Here is a 21,582-nt window from a genome sequence, read left to right as displayed (position 1 = left end):
CTTTAATTATTTCACTTAAGCTTAGTGTAAGATTTGTTTTTTGCCATTTCTAAAGCCAGAGTCCTGATAGGTGCACAAGTACAAAAACAGTGAATAATTCCATTTGGCTCAGACCCTTATCATTTTCTTTTCTGGACTGCTGTCACTGCTACCAGGTACTCTCCTTGATGTGACTCTCTTCCCTCTCTTCATTTGTCCTGAAAACTCATGGCTTCCAAATGCAAATACAACCACAAGCCTCTTTCTTCAATGGCTATAGACTGCCTATGGGCCAGAAGCTTCTGTGTGCCCTGTCACCAGCCCCACCCCCAGCATCTCCTCCTGCACTGTCCCCCTCACAGCTCTCTCCAGTGACATCCTACTGTGTGCAGACCCCCCACTATGCATAGGTGTCTTCTCTTTCTTTGAACTGCCCCTTCTCTTTGTGAGAAACATCTGTATCCACAGCTGCTTCCCAACTGCCTGGCACTCCAAGTGCCGTGTCAGGGGAAGGGTTTCCTGACTTTTTCCCTGGTGTGGGCTGTCTCTCTTCTGTGCTCCTCTATCACCCTTTCACAGGCTACGTGCTCTCATTACACCCCACTGCAATGTTCAGTTTACTCACTTCAACTGGGAGCTTCTTAAAGACAAGCATTATATTCTATCTCTCTCACCAGTGTCTAACACAGTACATACCACATGATAAGTGTTCAATCAATATTTTCTGCAGGGAGAGGGAGGGGAGCAGGGCTATTCCACAGTTGAAACAGGAAGGTATCTTAACATTTACACACGTAGGACATAACGAACCTGATTCTCTTATTGCTTCTACCATAATTCCAGTCTCAGGAATAATTAAATGCTTCCACTGGTATCTTTATTTTTCAAGGACATGGACACTAATGAGCACAAAGGGAACACCACAGATGCCAGTTCAGATTATCTGGTCCCACCAGGCAGCTTGTCTGTCTTCTGACACCTATTAGGGTTTCTTCTCTGCCTTCATGTTTGTAGGGACTTCTGTATACACTTTTACCTCTATAATCAGAGGTGTGGCATGTAGAGGAAGGATGTGATAGAGAAGGATACAATTCTCTATTGTGGAAGAGAAAGTATCAAATTCAATATCTTCAGTATGTATATAAGAATGAAAATGCATGGGAACGATATAGAGATATGTATATCATCTTCTGAAATCAACTCCTTTTTGTAGAAATGGCATAGTAGCATTTTGTAGAAATGAATTATGAGCATTAATCCCCAGTATTCTTCAAATCATTAAAAATGACTTATCCCTCATCATTCCACATCATGTTTGGACTTTATTTCAGAACTGACAGAGCTATTTCACAGATGGACAATGCTCATACTTCTGCTTGATGACACTCATACTGAAATCTCTTGGATTACAATTTCTCTTTTGCTTCCATCTCGACTCAGGAGTGTGGTGACATATAAGAAGTAAAGCAGAGCCACTTCCTATAAATTTCACATTCAAAGTAACTTTACAAAACTACTATTGGTTTGTAGCCACCCAGCATAAAGATTGGAAAGTAACAAAATCTTCAAAAGACCTTTGATTCAAATTCTTCATCTGATAGAAAACTGGGACAAGATAAACGTCCATAAAATGATACAATTATGTCTCCTTTCACAATAATCTTACTTGGCTCTTGTGACAGTTTGTTATTCTTTTCTGTCACAGAAAAGTAAATATATGCAATACCCTGAAAACAAATAACATACGGAAGATATTTATTCACCGAAGAAAACAAGTAACATTGCCTCCTCTGTAATAACTATTGCCAATTCTTGATTTGGACTTCAAACAATTTTTCAAGAAGGGTCAGACTCCAAGAGCAAGCATAATTAATAATAAAGGATGACTTCTACAAATTGTGTGCCCGTCAGAAAACACTGCTTTAGCTGTTGATATACAATATAAAGTAATATTAAGGAATGAAAAATGCAAGGACGAAAAATTATGGCTTTCTTGTGACTTAGCCTCTCTGCTTGAATCATATCTATAACTTTTTGAAGTTCTTTTTATCTGTGGGGTCCTCACCCACTCAGGAGGCAGTAGTATGCCTTTCAGGCTCATTAGAGCAGCAGCAGAGACTGAGCCTGCATGGCAAGAGGAGTGCGGCCCAAGGTACACTTTCTGGAAATTAGGTACTAAGCACAAAAAGCATTTGGTCAGTACTAGATTAGATGTTTTTAACACATGCTGACAACAGACCATAATATGCAAGGAGATAAAGTATTTCACACTTTTTTTTTCTTGTGGGTAGTTATAGTCGGGATGGTTTGAACTTTAGAGTATGCACATATGGCTATAGAGGCCCTTAACTGATGTGCATGAGAGCAATGTCTGTGAACTCAAGATTCTTCAAGGCTGTGCTTGAAGAATGTGTGTCATGGCATGTGCCTGTAGACCCAGGCACTAGGGAGGCTGAGGCAGGAGAACCACTTAAGCCCAGGAGTTAGATTTCAGCCTGGGAAACATCGTGAGACTCTGTTTTTTAAACAAACACCAGCAACAAAAATCCCCAGTATTCTTCAAATCAGTCAAGAACAAATATTGTGAAGAGAATCACAGAAAAGCAGAATTAACAACCACGTAAAATAATTCTAAAACCAAAGGTATCTATCATTCAGCAATATCACTGACATGGTATTCCCAGGATGGTATCTATAAACTAAACACCATGAAAGAAGTTTTTTTTTAAAGTTAATAGACTGACGTACAAGATAGCTTAACAGCTTAGTTCCAGTTTCTATGTCACCTATGTGGCAAAATTTCAGGTGAAAGATTTGCTTCCATACTTTACTTCATCATTTCCTTTTCTTACTAATTAAATTTAGAATTTAGCAAACCTAAAATGAAAAATAAGGAAAGGCAAGAAGCAACAGAAAGTCAAACAGGAAGAAAGATTTTAAGGAAAAATAAGAGGGTCCAGAAAGGCAGCTGATGGAACTGGAAAAAAGCTCTTTGTGGCAATAAAATGTGATGGAAGGGCAGGCCGCCTAGGAGCAGCGTAAGGTAGTGGACAGCACGCAGTTCTAGGGCCAAATCGTGTAGGTCCAAATCCTATATCCTTCACGACTATGGGAAGGTAATTTAACTTTTCTAAACTCCTGCCTCCTTATCTGTAAAATGGATATAACCACAAGTACTTCATAGTTTTATTATGGGGATTAAGAGAGATGAGTGACAGAGTGTCTGGCACATGGTCAGAGCTAAATAAATGTTAGCTGCTAGGCTATCATTATCGTTACTAGCATCACTAACAGTCCCTTAAGTTGAAACTTTTAAAAGTTCTAAGATATTAGCTCAAGAGCATTTTAAACTTCTCAGGAAAAACGTGTGTTTAAAAATTCCGTATCAGATACACTTAGAATCAGCCAAGGAAAGGGGGATATGCTGAAAACATCAAGCAGGTACTGAAGGCTTCGCAGGAAGTGATCACAGGGCATGCTCAGCCCTTGGTGGCAGAAAAGGAGGAGTGTGTGTCAGGCACAACCCCTGTACCAAGGCTCAACGTGAACGGTCACAATAGCCACCATCAGGCATGTGCTGCCAGCCCTCCCTTGGGCAGGAGTGTCACTGAGCTCTCTAGGCATGTTTCACAGGGAGCACTCAACTACTACAATCCCCCTCCCCGAAATCTGGCTCAGAAAAGTGATTTCATTTTAATAACCATCAATCTTAATTAATATAGGAGAATTCACTGGCGTCTAGCAAGCTCTCCAGTGCATTTCTGGGAAAGAAGTATACACACCATTTTTCACATATGGTGTATTAGCTCATTTCATTTTAGTGTTGGGAGTGGAAGAGTAGATAATCTTCTTTTCCTATATTTTCAGTTCCCTGTCTTATATTTGCTTCCTATGGAGAAATATTTCCTTGTGTTTGCAGATTTAGGAAACATTCCTCAATGTCCAGCACTCCCAATTAAATGTCCTCTGTGAACTTGTGACCACACAGTCCTTTGGCAGCCAGAATGAGGATATGTTAGTACTAAGGTTCTCACCAACCTACATTTTGTCTTCCTCAAAAAAAATTAATCAGTGTTCCTCTGAGAAACACATTCTTCCTCCTTGAAACAAGATTTATTTCATATGTACGAATTAATTGTTAGGATCATAAGAGGCACTGGGGCCAGGGTTGAGCTGTTTCCTGAGTACCTCTACCAAGCCTTCTTTACATCGTGTGGGCACTAGGGCTTCCCCTGTTCCTCTGATACTATCATGCTGAAAATCCACCTTTCTCATTGCCAGGAAGGTCTCTTTGTGACCACACTGATGTCCACTTCCTTATTTGTGTACCTTCCGGAGCTAGTTATCCTCATGTACATCCTGCTTTCGCAGCTTTTCAGAAATCTTTAACTTAAGAGAAATAGAAAGAAGGCAGAAACAAGCCTTCTGAAAAATAAAATCTGGCCTAATCTGGGAACATTTTACTCTAGGGATCATTAGAGTTTGTCTACACCAAAAATATATAAGAACAATACCTGGGGAATTAGCCCATGAAGAACAGAAGCACCGACCATTATTCTTCTAGCACTTAATATCCCGTAAGTTACTTTACCAGGTCTTACCTATTTTAACTTTCATTTACTAAGTTCTGAAACCTTAACTTTTTTAACTTGTTCAAGGAAAACAAAGTCATATATTCTTTTATGCATCTTTCCCTTTATTCCTCCTATTTATTAATAATAAATTTTAAGTTGCAAGGTGGCACAAACTGAACTTACTTCTCTAGGTAGGATAGGACATTAGCAGCAATGATGGTAATAATAATAACATGCTAATAACTTCACTTACACGATTTCCTTTAATGCTCATAACAACCTTAAGTGAACACTATGATTACCCCATTTTACAGATGAGAAAACTGAGACTCAGAGAGATTGAGAAACTCATCAGAGTGGCTCATCTAGTACGTTGTGGAACCTGGACAGAATCCAATTAATTCTTCTATATCCTTATGTGAACCACTTAAGAAAATGAACAATATCCCATAACAAATAGTGAAAAAGAAAGTTTTGACTCAAACTAAATTTTCAAAACTCCAGAATGTTATTTTGAAAAAAAAAAAAAATCCACTTATCTTATAATTAACAAAATTTACATTATAACTCCATCGATGTAATTTTTGTTAGCCTAGTCACAAAGTAAAGTAAGGTTTTCTTTTAGTAATTTTTTTGACACGACTATACATACTTCATGTAAGATTTTCACAGGACCATTAAAAAAACATACGTATCACTTTTAAAAATACTTGAAAAAACTGGCTGGGCACGGTAGCTCACGCCTGTAATCCCAGCACTTTGGGAGGCAGAGGTGGGTGAATCATGAAGTCAAGAGATAGAGACCATCCTGGCCAACATGGTGAAACCCCGTCTCTACTAAAAGTACAAAAAATTAGTTGGGAGTGGTGGTGCATGTCTGTAGTCCCTGCTACTTGGGAGGCTGAGGAAGGAGAATTGCTTGAAACTGGAAAACGGAAGTTGCAGTGAGCTGGGATTCCGCCACTGCACTCCAGCCTGGCAATAAAGCGAGACTCTGTCTCAAAAAAAAAAAAAAAAAATTAGCCAGGTGTGGTAGCATACACCTGTAGACCAGCTACTCAGGAGACTATGGCAGGAGGATCTTTTGAGCCCAGGAGTCCAAGGCTTCAGTGAATATGATCACTGCTGCACTCAAGTATATATATACACACACACACACATATATACATATATATATATATATATTTATTTATTTATTATAACTGAACCAGTTAACATTTGAATTAGGAAAGTCAAGAAAAGATGATGATGAATGAAAGGCTTATTGATAAATATCAAGAACATGTGAAAGATTCTTGAGAAAATTAGTGAAACTCTCAGATATATATATATACACATATATTTATATATATAAATATATATAAAAATATATATCTGAGAGTTTCACTTAAACTCTCAAATATATATATAAATATATAAAAATAAATATATATATATATTCTTGAGAAAATTAGTGAAACTCCCAAATACATATATATATACTGGGAGTTTCACTAATTTTCTCAAGAATCTTTCACATGTTCTTGATATTTATCAATAAGCCTTTCATTCGTCATCATCTTTTCTTGACTTTCCTAATTCAAATGTTAACTGGTTTACCTGCCAAAATCTCATTTTGAATGGCTTTTCCTGTGATTTCAATAATTCTTCAATACTACTTATATTATCTTTTTGCAATTCACGAGTGTCTCAGTGAACTACTCTATTTCATCAGTAAACATCAATGAAAGATTCTTGGCTTTTGGTTCAAGACCAACTTCAGCTGGCTGGCACTGAGGCGTTCACATTTCTCACTGTCCTGTTATGCCAGTAGCCACAGCAATCCCACTAACAGAGTTGCCTCCAAAAGGGTCTTTCACTTTGGAAGACAAGGAGTAAAACAACTAATTTTCTAGCTTTCAGCACTGAAAATACAGGAAGAGGGAAGAAAAGAGAAAGGAAAAATGAAACAAAGAAATCTTCAAAATCTACCATGCACTGTATTAATCTTTTCCACATAAGCGTTCCCTGTCACCTTCACAGTGAGCTGAAATGACAGAGCTGCACTTTGCCCCATCAGGTGGGCATTATTAACCTCTCCAGTGCAGATGGAGAGACTGAGGTCTGAATAAGAGACTTGCCCAAATGCACACAGCTGATGAGTGGCCAAGTTCTCTGCGTATACTGCCTGGCTATATTGTGGGGAGCTGTGCTACGTGCATGCCATTAGACAGTTATCAGTTTGGTTTCAAACACAAATGTCACATGAATTACAAAACACTGAAAAACAAACCCTTGAATTCAATTTAATAATCCCACAAGTCTCACCTCAGGAGATGGGAGGGACTTCATTTTGTTTGGTGGTAATCAGCACCTCCATTAGACCAAGTATTGCTTCAAAAGTCTTTTATGTTTAAGCAATTACACCTCATCTCTCCACAAAGAATAACATGGGCCAGACAGCTTTATGATCGCCAAGTGTGCATGTCATCTATGAAGTATCATAGTCTACAAATGCAATGGTAAACCAGATGATGTCACTTTGTGCCCCAACCAGAAAGGCCACACAGAACCTGGTGGGTCCAAGAGTAGTGGCCAACAATCTAACCATTTATGGACAGACAAAATGGTATTGTGTAAAACCTATAATGCTCTACTGAACTCCAACAGGGGATTACTTCATCCTCTGATTTCACAATGCGCTGCCAAAATTTTTTGCAATAAATTAAGTCTCTGATGCTCATCTAAAAAAGCCACAAAGCACCTTTTATAGCTAGAAACACAAATAAAATATCAAATTATTTAATATTGGTTTGCTGTTTCTTGATACTTCTACAGTGCATGAATTGAATTTGCCAGACTGGTGAATATTCAGTAATTCTTTAAAAGATTATTTTATTTAGACATGTTATACGTAGTATTTGTACAGAGAGAAAGTGTTTTGTGCCTATTGTAATTAAGTGAAAACAAGTCCTAGTTACCTAATTTCTATCATGCATTATATTATTCCTTAAATCACTAAAACATCTATAAATTCAAATAATCTTGAAGGAAAATTCTCATATGCAGTGAACCTTTCACACTAATATTATTATAATCCTACGCATTGAAAGATAATCTTGAATCTGTTCTGTTGTTTTATATCAAAGCCAGATCATGGACTCTACAATTTATTCTCAAATGAAAAATTTGTTCTTCTTATAACTAATAACAAAAGTTAAACATGTTCATTGATTTTGGAGGCATGGGAGAGTACCAGACCCACCTTGACTTGGCTCTGTCAATCAGTGGTTACTAAGGTGAGGGTTCAGCCTCCAATGATTAGAAGAGTCCTGGGTTTCCTTGAGTTGGGTGTGACCTGCAGTACACCATAATACTTAAGGCCCTGCCGCTATTTGAATCAGAATGGTTGTCTTTGGTGTTCATGTAAATGTTTGCTAAAGTTCTATGAAGAATTTACTGCAAAGTGAAAGTGATATATAAAGAAAAATGAGACCCTACTGTTCTATGAAGAATTTACTGTATTGTCAAAGTGATGTGTAAAGAAAAATGAGATGGCATTCATCTCATTTGCTACAGATGGCATTCACAAAGATCCTGTGAGAACATTTTGAAGGATGACATTCTACGGCAGGGTTTCTTATCCTCACCACTATTCAACATCTGGACTGGATCATTATTTGTTACAGGGAGCCATCCTGTGCACTGTAGGATGTTCAGCAGCATCCCTGGCCTCTGCCTACTAGACACCAGTAGTAGCCCCCTCCTCAGTTAGGACAATTAAAATATCACCAGATACTGGCACATGTCCTCTGGGGGGCAAAATCACTGTCTTCCCATTCCTCATTCCCCCACTCCCAGTTGAGAACCACTATTCTAGAGCATTAGTCTTGTCTTTACAGCAACAAATAAAGACAATCTTTAGAAAAATATCAAGAGGAAAATTATCCAAAATGACTTAAATAATTGTTACATGAATTATCAATTTTAAAATTCTGAAGATTAATTTATAAGGATGAATACAGTCAGACATTTTAAAAAGCAAAATACTTGGCAGCTAAAAGAAATGCTCAAGACGAAAACTCAAAACCACAAGTTCATGAACCTTAAAAAAGTCAGATTCTTTCAGTCAGGTGAATACTGTGTTTAGACTGATGTATATGATTTCTTATGAAGCCCATGTTTAGAGGAATGTCCTATATCATCTAGAAATGGCTCAGTATCTAAACAGTGCTAGTACACTATCCATTTGTGGTAGTCTCACACTGTTAATTATGGGTATATTTAAAGTACTTTATAGCTTCCTATTGCCACATGATTTTTAATGTTTTATTTTTTTATTTTGTGGCAGGGATGAGGTCTTACTAGATTGCTCAGGCTGGTATGAAACTCCTGGCCTCAAGTCATTCTCCTGCCTTGGCCTCCCAAAGTGCTGGAATTACAAGCAAGAGCCACCATGCCCAGCCTGATTTTTTATGTATTTTATATTAGTTCTTCCCATTACCAACTTCTTGATAACAGGCAAAAAAAGTTATTTATTTCATATCACATTTATATTTTAATATTATAAAACTATGTTTATTGTATTATTTCAGTCAAACATTGGGAATATTGCCTTTAAACAAACTAATTGTCTTTTACAAAGGTAAGAGCAGCTGAGATATTCAGTTTCCAACACGTCCACTTAATTCTCTGCCAAGCTGAAGTGCCCACTCAGCATCACAGGGGTTTATTTGCTCCAGGTCAACTCTAAAATTCATATATATGTTATTTCCACAAATATGAACAATGCTTACATGACTTCTCCTAGGATTATTTCTAGTCTCAGTATTAGCATTTATTAGCTTCACAACCTGGAAAACTCAATCTCATGCTGCTTCTGTTTTCTCATTGCTGAAAAAAGTGAGAGATGGAATGAGCTCTAAATTTCTATTTGATAAATTCTGAGGGTATTTTGGGATAATAGATACAGGTAGATGTTAACTAGCTGCTTCCTAGAAGCTCTTTCAAAGAAAGAATAGTATCTAACATCTTAATAGACATTTTTAAACTAAAAAAAAGAGAAAAATAGAAGTACATGTGAATTTCATTTCCACATACACATAAAAATTTGTAAGTTCAACAAGTTAGTCAAAATGTCTCTAAAAGTACCTTTGGAGTATTAAATCACTATGTCAAATGCAACATAAAGAGCTAATGAGTATACATTTTTCACAGTGAGGATGATGATGATGACGATGATGGCCAAAACCCTTTGATTTCCTCAGCTGGGAGATGATTTTAAAAAATTCTTCGTGACTCAGAATGAAATACAAAATAAATCAGCTTTCTGGTGGTATTTACTAGGATCTTATGAAATTTTCAACAGACAGTTTAGCAACTGAAGAGCTCCTAGGTGAAGGAGGTAGTGATGGAATCTGTTGCAAGGCCCCATGGTCAAAGAGGGAGGAGCAAAGTTACACATGGCAAGTAGAAGAGAGGCTCAGTTAGGAGTTAGGCAAACACGGAAAGAAAGAGAAAAGGACACGCCTGTGGTCCCAGCTACTCAGGAGGCTGAGGCAGGAGAATCGCTTGAACCCAGGAGGCGGAGGTTGCGGTGAGCCGAGATCGTGCCATTGCACTCCAGCCTGGGTAACAAGAGCGAAACTCCACCTCAAAAAAAAAAAAAGAAAGAGAAAAGGAGATCTACAGGGGAGAGAGAATACCGTACCCAGACTGGGTAAATGTCCCATTCTTAAACACTGAGAAAAGAAGAAAAAGAGTGGGAGGAGAATGGAAAAAATATGCTGTCAACATGGAACGTGATTTCTTACTCAGGCTGAAGGTATCCAGAGATGAAGCCAATCCTTACAAGTGACTCATGGATGGTAACCAGCAGCCCACAGGTAGGCTCATGTAACCAAACACTATCTCCTTAGTCAGTCCTGGAAGTAGAGGTTACTCTATTGCCCAAACTTTCCTAATGATCGAAAGACTAAAATGAGTCAACATAAGAAAAATATTCTCATCAAAAGACTGGAAATCTTCAACTGACCTCCTGTGCAAAGCAAAGGCCTGTTCGGTATGAGAGCCGCACCTGCCGACAGCCAGCAACACAGAACAACTTTCCCGGTGGACACTTCTTACCAGGGCTTTCTCCTCCAGAACACGGTACCTGGGAAGCCTAACAGAAACCGAGGCTACTCCACTTAGTGTAGGAAATCTAAGCCACTAATTCTACACTCATACTGAAAACTGAAAAACCACATTAAAAAAAAGAAGAATGCTGAATATTATGTGTATTTCACTCTTTATTCACAATAGCTACTATCATCAAAATTAGGAAATCGGGGATAATGTAATCATTAAAAATTTTTAACCTTCTAAAAGTAGAAGGTAGACTATATTTCTTGTTTCCTCTTAATTATCATGTGAAATGTTTTTTAAATTTGGAATATACTTATATTAGCGTTATGTATAATTTTGTAAAGGTCACCATATTTGTATTTACGGCATGCCAAAGTACTCTGCCAATATGTTAAGAATTAAGATATAATTAGCCAACTGGTTACATTACATAGGTGATAAACAATAGCTATTCTTCTTATTTACCTCCTCATGTAATAAACAATCAGAACTAGAAATATTATTGTTAGCTTTACTAAAGACAGTTGCTTCCAGTGTTCCAATTTATAGCATAATATTTAAGAGTAGATTTTATTACTGGTAAATAACATATTTGAAAACTAATATACTTATTTATGAACTATTTTTTTTTTAATTTTTTTTTTTTTTGAGAGGGAGTCTCACTCTTGTTACCCAGGCTGGAGTGCAATGGCGTGATCTTGGCTCACCGCAACCTCTGCCTCCTGGGTTCAAGCAATTCTCCTGCCTCAGCCTCCCGAGTAGCTGGGACTACAGGCGTGCGCCACCATGCCCAGCTAATTTTTTTGTATTTTTAGTAGAGACGGGGTTTCACCATGTTGACCAGGATGGTCTAGATCTCTTGACCTCGTGATCCACCCGCCTCGGCCTCCCAAAGTGCTGGGATTATAGGCGTGAGCCACCGCACCCGGCCTTGAACTATTTTTAAATAATTAAAAAACTACTCAGTATTTTTCCCATAGTTTACAACTTATATAATAATTAACATCTTTATGACAAGTCTTATTAACTGTTTAGTTTTTCAAAGAAATGTAATAAGGCAAGAAAAATTTTGTACATGCCAATTTTCTCATAGATATTAAATAGTTTGAGATAATAAACAAAACCTTCTTCCCTAAATGGAGAATCATAGAGAATGTAAATCTGTATTTCCAGTAGAAAGCTATCATTATATCCACATTTGCAGCAAAAAGAATACCGTGTGTATGTAAATATAAAAATAGAGATATGTAATGGAACAGCCAGGTAAATGTAGAATTTCAGGTTTGAAGAAAGAATACAAGAGGAAAAAGCAGCTTATTAAGTGTGTAGTAACAGTATGTTTTAAAAAGTCCTGTACAACCTTAACTAAAAACTACTTTATCATTGAAAAATGTTAATGACCATCTGAGCCTTTTGCTGGTAGAAGGTCTTGCCTCAATGCTGATGGCTGCTAACAGAACAGGATGGTGGTTGCTGAAGGCTGGAGAGGCTGTGGCAATTTCTCACAATAAGACAACAATGAAGTCTGTTGCTATGACTGACTCTCCTTTCAAGAAAGATTTCTCTGTAGTATGCAGTGCTGTGTAATAGCATTTACCCACAGTAGAATTTGTTTCAAAATTGGAGTCAATCCTTTCAGACCCTGCTGCTGCTTTAACAAAGGCATTAAACTTACATAGTATTCTAAACCCTTTGTTTTATTTCAACAACATTCACAGCATCTTCACCAGGAGCAGATTCCATTTTAAGAAGATACATTCTTTGTTCATCCATAAGAAGCAACTCCTCATCTGTGAAAGCTTTATTAGGAGATTGCACTTGATAAAAGCAGTCACATCTTCAGGCTCTACTTTCAATTCTAGCTCTCTTGCTATTCCCCCACATCTGCATCTACTTCCTCCACGTAAGTTTCGAAACCCTCTAAGTCATCCATGAGGGATAAAATCTATTTTTCCCAAACTCCTGTTAATGTTGATATTTGAACTTCCTCCCATGAGTCAACAATGTTCTTAATGGTTTCAAGAATGGCAAGTTCTTTACATGAAGTTTTCAATTTACTTTGCCCACATTCATCAGAGAAAACACTATCTATGGCAGCTATAGCCTTAAAAAGTGTATTTCTTAAAAATTAAGACTCGAAAAGTCAAAATTACTCCTTGATCTGTGTGCTGCAGAATGGACATTGTGTTAGCAGACATGTAAACAACATTAGTCTCCTTGTACATCTCCATCAGATTTCTTGGGTAACCAGGTACACTGTCAATGAGCACAATATTTTGATTGACATCTCATTTTGGAGCAGTAAGTCTCAACAATGGGTTTAAAATTTCAGTAAACTATGCTGTAAACAGATGTGCTGTCATCTAGGCTATGTCACAGAGCATAGGCAGAGTAAATTTAGCATAATTCTTAAGGGTTCTAAAATTTTAAATAGGTAAATGAGCATTGGCATCAACTTAAAGTCACCAGCTAGTTGCATTAGCCCCTAACAAGAGAGCCAGCCTGTCTTTTCAAGCTGTGAAGCCAAGTACTGACTTCTTTCTAGCTATGAAAGTCCCTGATGGCATCTTCTTCCCTAAATGGAGAATCATAGAGAATGTAATTCTTCCAATAGAAGGCTGTTTTGTATACAGCAAAAATCTGTTTAGTGTAGGTACCTTTATCAATGACCTCAGCTAGATCTTCTGGATAACTTGCTGCAACTTCTCCATCAGCAAATGTGATTTTTCCTTGCATTTTTATGTTGTGGAGACGGCTTCCTGACTTAAGCCGCTTGAAACAACTTCTGCTAGCTTCCAACTTCTCTTCTTCCGTTTCCTCACCTCTCACACCTTCACAGAATTAAAGAGTGTTTGGGCCTCGTTCTGGGTTAGGCTTTGGTTAAGAGAACACTATGGCTGATTTCATTTACTACCTAGCCCACAAGAACTGTCCCTGTATCAGCAATAAGGCTATCTTGCTTTGTTACCACTGATGTGTTCTCTGGAGTAGCACTTTTAATTTCACTATGGCCCCCCATCCAGGAGGTCTGAAAACACAGTGGTTGTCTCTGGACTCCCTCCAAGTGGAAGTTGGCAGGATTTAAAGGATCACATGCGTGAAGCAGGTGATGTATGTTATACTGATGTTTACTGAGATGGCACTGGTGTCATGGAGTTTGTATGGAAAGAACTATACCTATGCAGTTCGAAAACTGGATTAACACTAAGTTTAGATCCCTGGAGGGAGAAACTGCCTACATCTGGGTTAAGGTTGATGGACCCAGAAGTCCAAGTTACGGAAGATCTCGATCTCGAAGCCATAGTCATAGCAGAAGCCGTAGCAGCAGCAACAACAGGAGTTGCAGTTACTTCTCAAGGAGAAGCAGAGGATCACCAGGCTATTCTCCCCGTCACAGCAGATCTCTCTCTCGTACATAAGATGATTGGTGACAGCAAGAACTTTTCCTTTGCATTCCCAACTTGGCTAACCCCAACCAGCCAAAGTACTTCAGGAATTCTGCTTAACTAGTTCACTATTCTCTTTAACATTTATAGGAAGTCTTTCTAAAAGACGGCTACCTTCAAGAAACCCACAATCAACCCAAGTGATAGTTTCTCAGATGTTGAGGATCTGTCTACAGCTGGGGCCAGCTAATGTTTTCTTAAAAGCCCAGGCAACAAATATTTTAGGCTCTGCACACTACAGCACTTCATAGGTGAAAGCAGCCATAGATGATATATAAACAAGTGCATCTTCCTGTGTTACAATAAAACTTTCTTTTCCTTTTTTTTTTTTTAAAAAACTTTATTTTCAAAACGAGGTTGACAGGCCAGATTTGGCCCATGAGTCCTAGCTTACCAACTTCTGGTTTAGCCTTTCAGTAGATTTAAAAATACTTTTTACCCACTTTTGAATGTCAGAAAATATCATGAAATGTTATTCATGCAATGAGAGGGAACTTTTGACAATTATACTTTGTTAGAGAAAACATATATGGCCCCAAAACACTGCATCAACTTGGGCTCTACAAATTCTGCCTGTGTGATTAGATACCTACGACTAGATTGAGGTTTACCAAGATTTTTCCACACTATGTAGAAAAAAAGGGTTTGTTCCCTGTAACAACGGGGAACAAGAAGACTGCTGTGTAAATGCTCAAACAACTTAAGAAAATAAACTCACTTAAATTACCACAGGAAATTCTAGGCGTACAAAGATTATTAACAAAAAATGAGGGCCGGGCGCGGTGGCTCACGCCTGTAATCCCAGCACTTTGGGAGGCCGAGGCGAGTGGATCACAAGGTCAAGAGATTGAGACCATCCTGGTCAACATGGTGAAACCCCGTCTCTACTAAAAATACAAAAAATTAGCTGGTCACGGTGACGCGTGCCTGTAATCCCAGCTACTCAGGAGGCCGAGGCAGGAGAATTGCCTGAAGCCAGGAGGCGGAGGTTGCGGTGAGACGAGATAGAGCCATTGCACGCCAGTCTGGGTAACAAGAGCGAAACTCCATCTCAAAAAAATAAATAAATAAAAATTAAAAAAAAGAATGCATTGTTTATTAATGTATATCAGACTGAACCTTTACTTCAAAATCATTTATTAGCTTTACTACATGAGTAAAATCAACAAAATATTTGTAAATATCTATAAATTTCTACTTTTCTGTAATTCAGATCACCTAGCTTTCAAATCAGTAAGGTGCTACTGAAACATGAGCTATTCATTTATTCATTCATTTAAAAATATTTACTGAATGCTTATTAGCAATTAGGCACTGCCTGGAGCTGGAGATGTACAAATACAACACAGTCCTGCCATTACGGAATTCTCAGTCTGGAAAAGAAATCTCCTCAGAAGACAACAATCAATGTTGGCAAAACATTACTGTCAGATTAATTTAATATGAAAATTAATTATCAAGTTTTAAGAAATGCCGTAAATAGTGGGCATTAGTTATCTTATCAAAGTATTAATATCATTCTCACATATACCTTTTTCTCATTATTTGATTATATAGTTAAAAATGTGATACCATTGATTTCCAGGCATGTAATAAAACAAAACAAAATGATGTATGCTACAGTTAAGGTCAAGTTCCTAAAGATACTTCATGGTAATCTGAAGGTGCAGAACAATATGTAGAGCAGAAGCCTCTTTATATGTTTAAAGATATACAGAACTTTTCTGAAAGAATGTTAACAGTAGGTCTGAGGATAGGGCTAGAAGTTATCAAAGGATGGAAACTTTTACTTTATAATTTTCTTTTAAATGAAGAAGTATTACTTTAAAAATATTTTTATTACCTTCAATCATTTTTAAGAGATGGGGGTCTTATTATGTTGCTCAGGCTACAGTGCAGTGGCACAATTACAGACCACTGCAGCCTCGAACTCCTGGACTCAAAGAATCTTTCCAACTCAGTTTCCCAAGTAGTTAGGACTTCAGGCACACATGACCAGACCTGGCTGATTTGTTTTTTATTTTCTGTAGAGATGGGATCTTACTTATGTTGCCCAGTCTGGTCCCAAACTCCTGGCCTCAAGTGATTCTCCCAATTTGGCTTCCCAAAGTGCTGGGATTACAGGTGTGGGCACTGTACCTGGCCTTAAAATATTTTTTTTTCAGTGGTTAACATCTACAAAGACAAAAAAATAAGTTCTCATTATAAGGTACACAAACAGAGAATTAGGGAGTGATATTTAAATTTATCTTTTTTCAGTTTACAACCCAGGAATGCTTTTCCCTATCCTGATCTGATCCACAACAATTAACTTTTATTTTATTTTTTTTGCAGGTGGAAAAGTTGAGGGACGAAGAACACAGAAAGCCAAACAATGTGTATGAACATGTTTGTGAGAAAGAGGCAGGGATTACCATGACTGAGCAGACTCTGTGGGCGCTCTCATACCACATGCTGCAGGCAACAACAGCTAGGATCTTCCTTTTCCTTTCCCCCTTACCACTGGCACCCAGAACCACAAAATTCATTAAAGAATTCTTTCTCACTGTTGGTGAACTTGTTTTCCTTTCAGGCAACATGATGACAGGCTAGGTTCTTATGCTTTAACAGCCCATCATGAGAATTTTTAACTTAAGCAATTATAAAATAAAAATGTACTCACGCTAAAGATACCTTTATAAGCCTGTCACTTTAATCTTTCTTCATGACTTGTTGGTTTAATTAGGTAGCTATATAGTCACATAAAATTTCACTGAAAAATTATAGGCATTACTAGTCATTGGTCATGAAACAACTTATAACACTGGACTTCTCATTTATTCTCAGACTAAAAATCTAAATGATAGTGAAATTTAATAAAACTTCTTGGAAAGTTTACAGATAATTTTTACTTTGTAAAACATGTGCATGCTTTGTAAAGCTTTCTCATGCTTCAGTAAATCAGAAGTAATGATGGGGATACACATTTTCTTACTTAAAACTTAATACTGGGAACAAGAGAACCAGCACGTTGCTGTAGTCTGATCAACGACTCTGAAAAGGCAACAAGCCAATGCAAACAAATATGGTTTTCCAAAAATACCTGATAATACTTCTAAATATAAGAGCTGACTTCAGGGAAGTGGGGAATAAGGACAGATTTCTTAATGGATATAAAATTACAGCTAGATAGACACATTAAATTCTAGTGTTCCATAGAGTGCTCTCTAGTTTATCATATTATTAAGTATTTTTCAATTAGCTAGAAAAGACTATTTTAAATGTTCCTAACACAAGCATACAATAAATGTCTGAAGTGACAGACATGCTAATTACTCTGATTTGATCACTATACATTGTTTGTTTCAAAACATTACCATGTACTCCATAAAAATGTTATGTGTCAATTTTCAAAAATTTTGTTTAAAAAACTGATTTAAAATTTATTTTAAAAAGAAGCATAAGTAATCCAGAAATTAAAATTAAATTATGATTTTAAATTAAAATTAAAATTAAAGTAAAAAAATATATAGATTCTACAAATTGAGTCTATCTGAATAGGAATAACTTCTAAGAACAATCATTAGTTTACTACTTATTCCTGTGCATTCATACAGAAGTTTCCTAACACTCAGGTTGAAAACATGCTTGATAAGACCTGCTAATGAAAATGGTAAAACTGGAACACTGTTCAGTTTTGAATGTTAAATTTAAAACCCCACAAACTCAAAATAAAATTATAAAAAACTAAGGCTGGATATACATTTCTTCATTTGCCATTCTGACATTCATAATAATTAGATACAGATAGGAAATTTTTCAGTCTCTATAGCACATGAACCACATATAAATGCAACTTGTTGTTGTTATTGTTGTTGTTAAAGTCTAAAATTCTCCTTTCAGTTAATATATTTACTAACCTCTCCTGGGACTCTCATGATTGAAGAGAATGCCATTCACTGCAAAGAGATTATACGCCTCACGGAAATTCACCACAATCCAGTAGGCATAGAGTTTGGCTGCCCCTGTTGGAATAATTTTTTTAAAGTAATGAAGTTTATTATAAAAGACAGTGATTTTCACCCATCTGAAACAGTAACAACTTGCCAAAATAATAATTTGTAATGTATCAAAATACAAAAAAGTATCAAAAGCCAAAGACAAAATAAAAGTTATTATGCTAGTTAATCATGTTAACCAGAAAATACTTTAAGAATTTTATTACTTTTGTTAATATGCACAGTGCACTATTTGACATTCTAATTGATTGAATCTTTCTTAGGTTTTATTCTTTCTCTCTCTCCCCTTTTTTAACTTTTGAGGAATTAGAGTGGAATAAATTGGAGATCTTAACATTGCAAATGCTTTGAAATTTTATCACTGAAGTCTTTCATTAATATTTTCTTTACTAATATATTAGACATAATAGTCTTTTTTTTAAAGGTTTTGTATTCAAGGAACCTTTCATGGAAAATAAAAAAAACATGAAACCTTATCACTTCAGTATAATCTCACAACAGTTTAGAAAAAGAATCATATTGGGTCTGATTTTCCATTTAAAGTGATCTGTATGGAAGGGTTGAATGAACGTGGGTTGGTGAAGTGAGGTGGTAATTTCGCCCTGAAGGCAATGGCAGCAAGTACTTGTAGTTAGCAACGTATAAAGGTATGCTTCTCAACAAGTTCAGTCACTTTAGTCTACCTTAATGTTAACCTCACACCCAAATGACTTCAGCCATGAGACATGAACAGAATGAAAGAAGAAACACACACCCCCCACACCCACAGATAACGCCATACATGCGCTGAGATGTGCACAAGCATTCTCACCATAGGGTGACCGGGGATAGAAAGGGGTGGTCTCCTTCTGGGGTATTTCCTGCACTTTCCCATAAAGTTCACTTGTTGAGGCTTGGTAGAACTTCACAGAGTTGATAAGGCCGCAAGTCTTAACTGCATCCAGAAGTCGTAAAGTGCCAACTCCATCAACGTCGGCAGTGTACTCAGCGAGGTCAAAGGAAATCTGGAAAAAGCAGATGGAGACAGAGCTGCATTAATAGCTTCACAGCACAAAGGTGTCAGCAGCGACAAAGACTACAATTTCACACAGTGTGAAATTTTGTTGAGAAAATGTTATTTTCTAAGACCACAATAAGAATGTGGATGTCATCTACTTACAATATCAAATGGCTAAAAAATCTTAATTCCTATTAATTACCTATGGTAATGTGAAGAACACTTTAACCGTTGTCCTACTACTCCTAATTCTAGGCTAGAGTCCCTAGGGCAGGTTTATTATAGGGCAAACCCTATTCCTCAAAATTATCTGGGGCGTTCCTTAAAAATTCATTTTGAACCAGTCTCTTTGGGGTGGGGACCTAGGAAATTTACATTTTTATCTTTTATTGTATTTATTTTTAAGATTATTATACTTTAAAATCTGGGGTACGTGTGCAGAACACACAGGTTTGTTACACAGATATACACGTGCCATGGTGGTTTGCTGCACCCATCGACCTGTCATCTACATTAGGTATTTCTCCTAATGCTATCCCTCTCCTAGTCCCCTATCCCCGACAGGCCCCAGTGTGTGATGTTCCCCTCCCTATGTCAACGTGTTCTCACTGTGCAACTCCCACTTATGAGTAAGAACATGGGTGTTTGGTTTTCTGTTCTTGTGTTTGCTGAGAATGATGGCTTCTAACTTCATCCATGTCCCGGCAAAACACATGAACTCATCCTTTTTATGGCTGCATAGTATTCCATGGTGTATATGTGCCACATTTTCTTTTTTTTATCCAGTCTATCATCAATGGGTATTTGGGTTGGTTCCAAGTCTTTGCTATTGTGAGCAGTGCCGCAATAAACATACATGTGCATGTGTCTTTATAACAGAATAATGTATAATCCTTCGGGTACATACCCAGTAATGAGACTGCTAGGGCAAATGGTATTTCTATTTCTAGATCCTTGAGGAATTGCCACACTGTCTTCCCCAATTATTGAAATTTACATTTTAATGAGCTCCAATTGATTTTTATGTACAGTTGAATTTTAAAAGGGTTGTTTTATTTTCTATTTTAAAGGTATAATAATGACTTTGTAATCTATTGCACGAATGTATAATCTTTTTCTAGTATGAGACAGAGGATACCTCAAGACGCTAATATATAAGCTAATTTCTAAGAAAATGTTGAAGAATAATTCAATATTTTGCAGTTCTTTGGAGCACTTTTTGAAAACAAATGTGACTAATAAACTTTCTTAAATTGTTCTACTTACACATAACGAACAAAATAACCTATTATTAAATCCCCTACAATAAGGCTCAAAATCTTTGTCACTGGTTTATGCACAGGCTGATATAGCTGGGCACAGTGCAAACAGGCTTCCCCTGCTTCCTCGTGAATCTTCACCTGGAAAAACCCCTTTAAGGGATAAAGTCACTGGCCTTCCTTACTGCTGGGTCCCGCATGTGTGCCCTGGAATAGAAGCTGTCACCTGGCACATGCAAATGGTATTCAGGCAACTGCTCACCAGGGACCCTATTTAGACCACTAAACTCACATTATTTAGGCCTGTGAGTAAAGGTCATGTGACCGCCAGGAACTCAAAAGAAAAAATGTATGTTGCATCCACAACCTTTCAAAGCCAAGAAGGCAAATTTAGAACACTGTTATTACTTATATTCTTTTCTCCTAACAGTTTGTTAAGATATAATTTACACTCATAAAATTCACCCTTTTAAAAGTTTACAATTCAGTGGTTTTTAGTATATTCATAGCAGTATATGCAAACATCAACATCATCTAAGCCCAGCATGTTTTCATCACCCCAAAAAGAAACTCAATACCTAGTACTCAGTACCTCAGTACCTAGTATCAGCAGCCACTCCCTGGTCCCCAACTCCAACTCTGACCCCAACAGCCCTGTCACACTATGTATTCACCTACTGTGGATATTTCATACAAATGGAATCATATAATAGATGGTTTTTAGTGACTGACTTCTTTCACTTACCCTGTTTTTCACTTTGGGTGGGTATATATACCTAGGAATGTAGTCACTGGGTCATACAGTAACACTATATTTAACATTTTGAAGAACTACCAGATTGTTTTCCAAAATGGCTGCATCACTTCACATTCTTACCTTCAATGAGTAAGAGTTCCAATGTCTCCACATCCTACTTAGACTTGTTGTGGCTTTTTTTTATTATATCCATCCTAGTGGTATGAAGTGGTAGCTCATTGTGGTTTTAATTTTCTTTTTCCTAATAAATAATATTCAGCAACTTTTCATATGCTTATCGGCCATTTGTATCTTATCTTTGTAGAAATGTGTATTTGAAGCCTTTAGCCATTTTTAAATTGGGTCATTTGTTGAGTTGTAAAAGGTATATATATATATATACACACACACACACACACACACACACATATATGTATATATATTCTGAATACAAGTTCCTTATCAAATATATGACTTGCAATCTTTCC

At 37.1% G+C, this 21,582-nt stretch overlaps 1 protein-coding gene across 1 annotated transcript in view; it reads right to left on the bottom strand.

The window, feature by feature from the left end:
• The window catches only part of GMDS (GDP-mannose 4,6-dehydratase), a 640,483-nt gene that overhangs the window by 330,658 nt on the left and 288,243 nt on the right, over window positions 1–21,582 (bottom strand). Inside the window, exons 5-6 of the mRNA XM_012464875.3 lie at window positions 18,914–19,106; window positions 18,004–18,108 (exon numbers count right to left, since the gene is read on the bottom strand). Of these exons, the coding sequence (XP_012320298.1) occupies window positions 18,004–18,108; window positions 18,914–19,106 (298 nt within the window). The remainder of the gene's footprint in view (window positions 1–18,003; window positions 18,109–18,913; window positions 19,107–21,582) is intronic.

Source organism: Aotus nancymaae, unplaced genomic scaffold (genome assembly GCF_030222135.1).
Source record: "Aotus nancymaae isolate 86718 unplaced genomic scaffold, 86718_ANA_hifiasm-v0.15.2.pri h1tg000098l, whole genome shotgun sequence".
Lineage (NCBI taxonomy): Eukaryota > Metazoa > Chordata > Mammalia > Primates > Aotidae > Aotus > Aotus nancymaae.
Note: the sequence above shows the minus strand (reverse complement) of the source record. Positions and strands in the feature narration are given on the sequence as shown.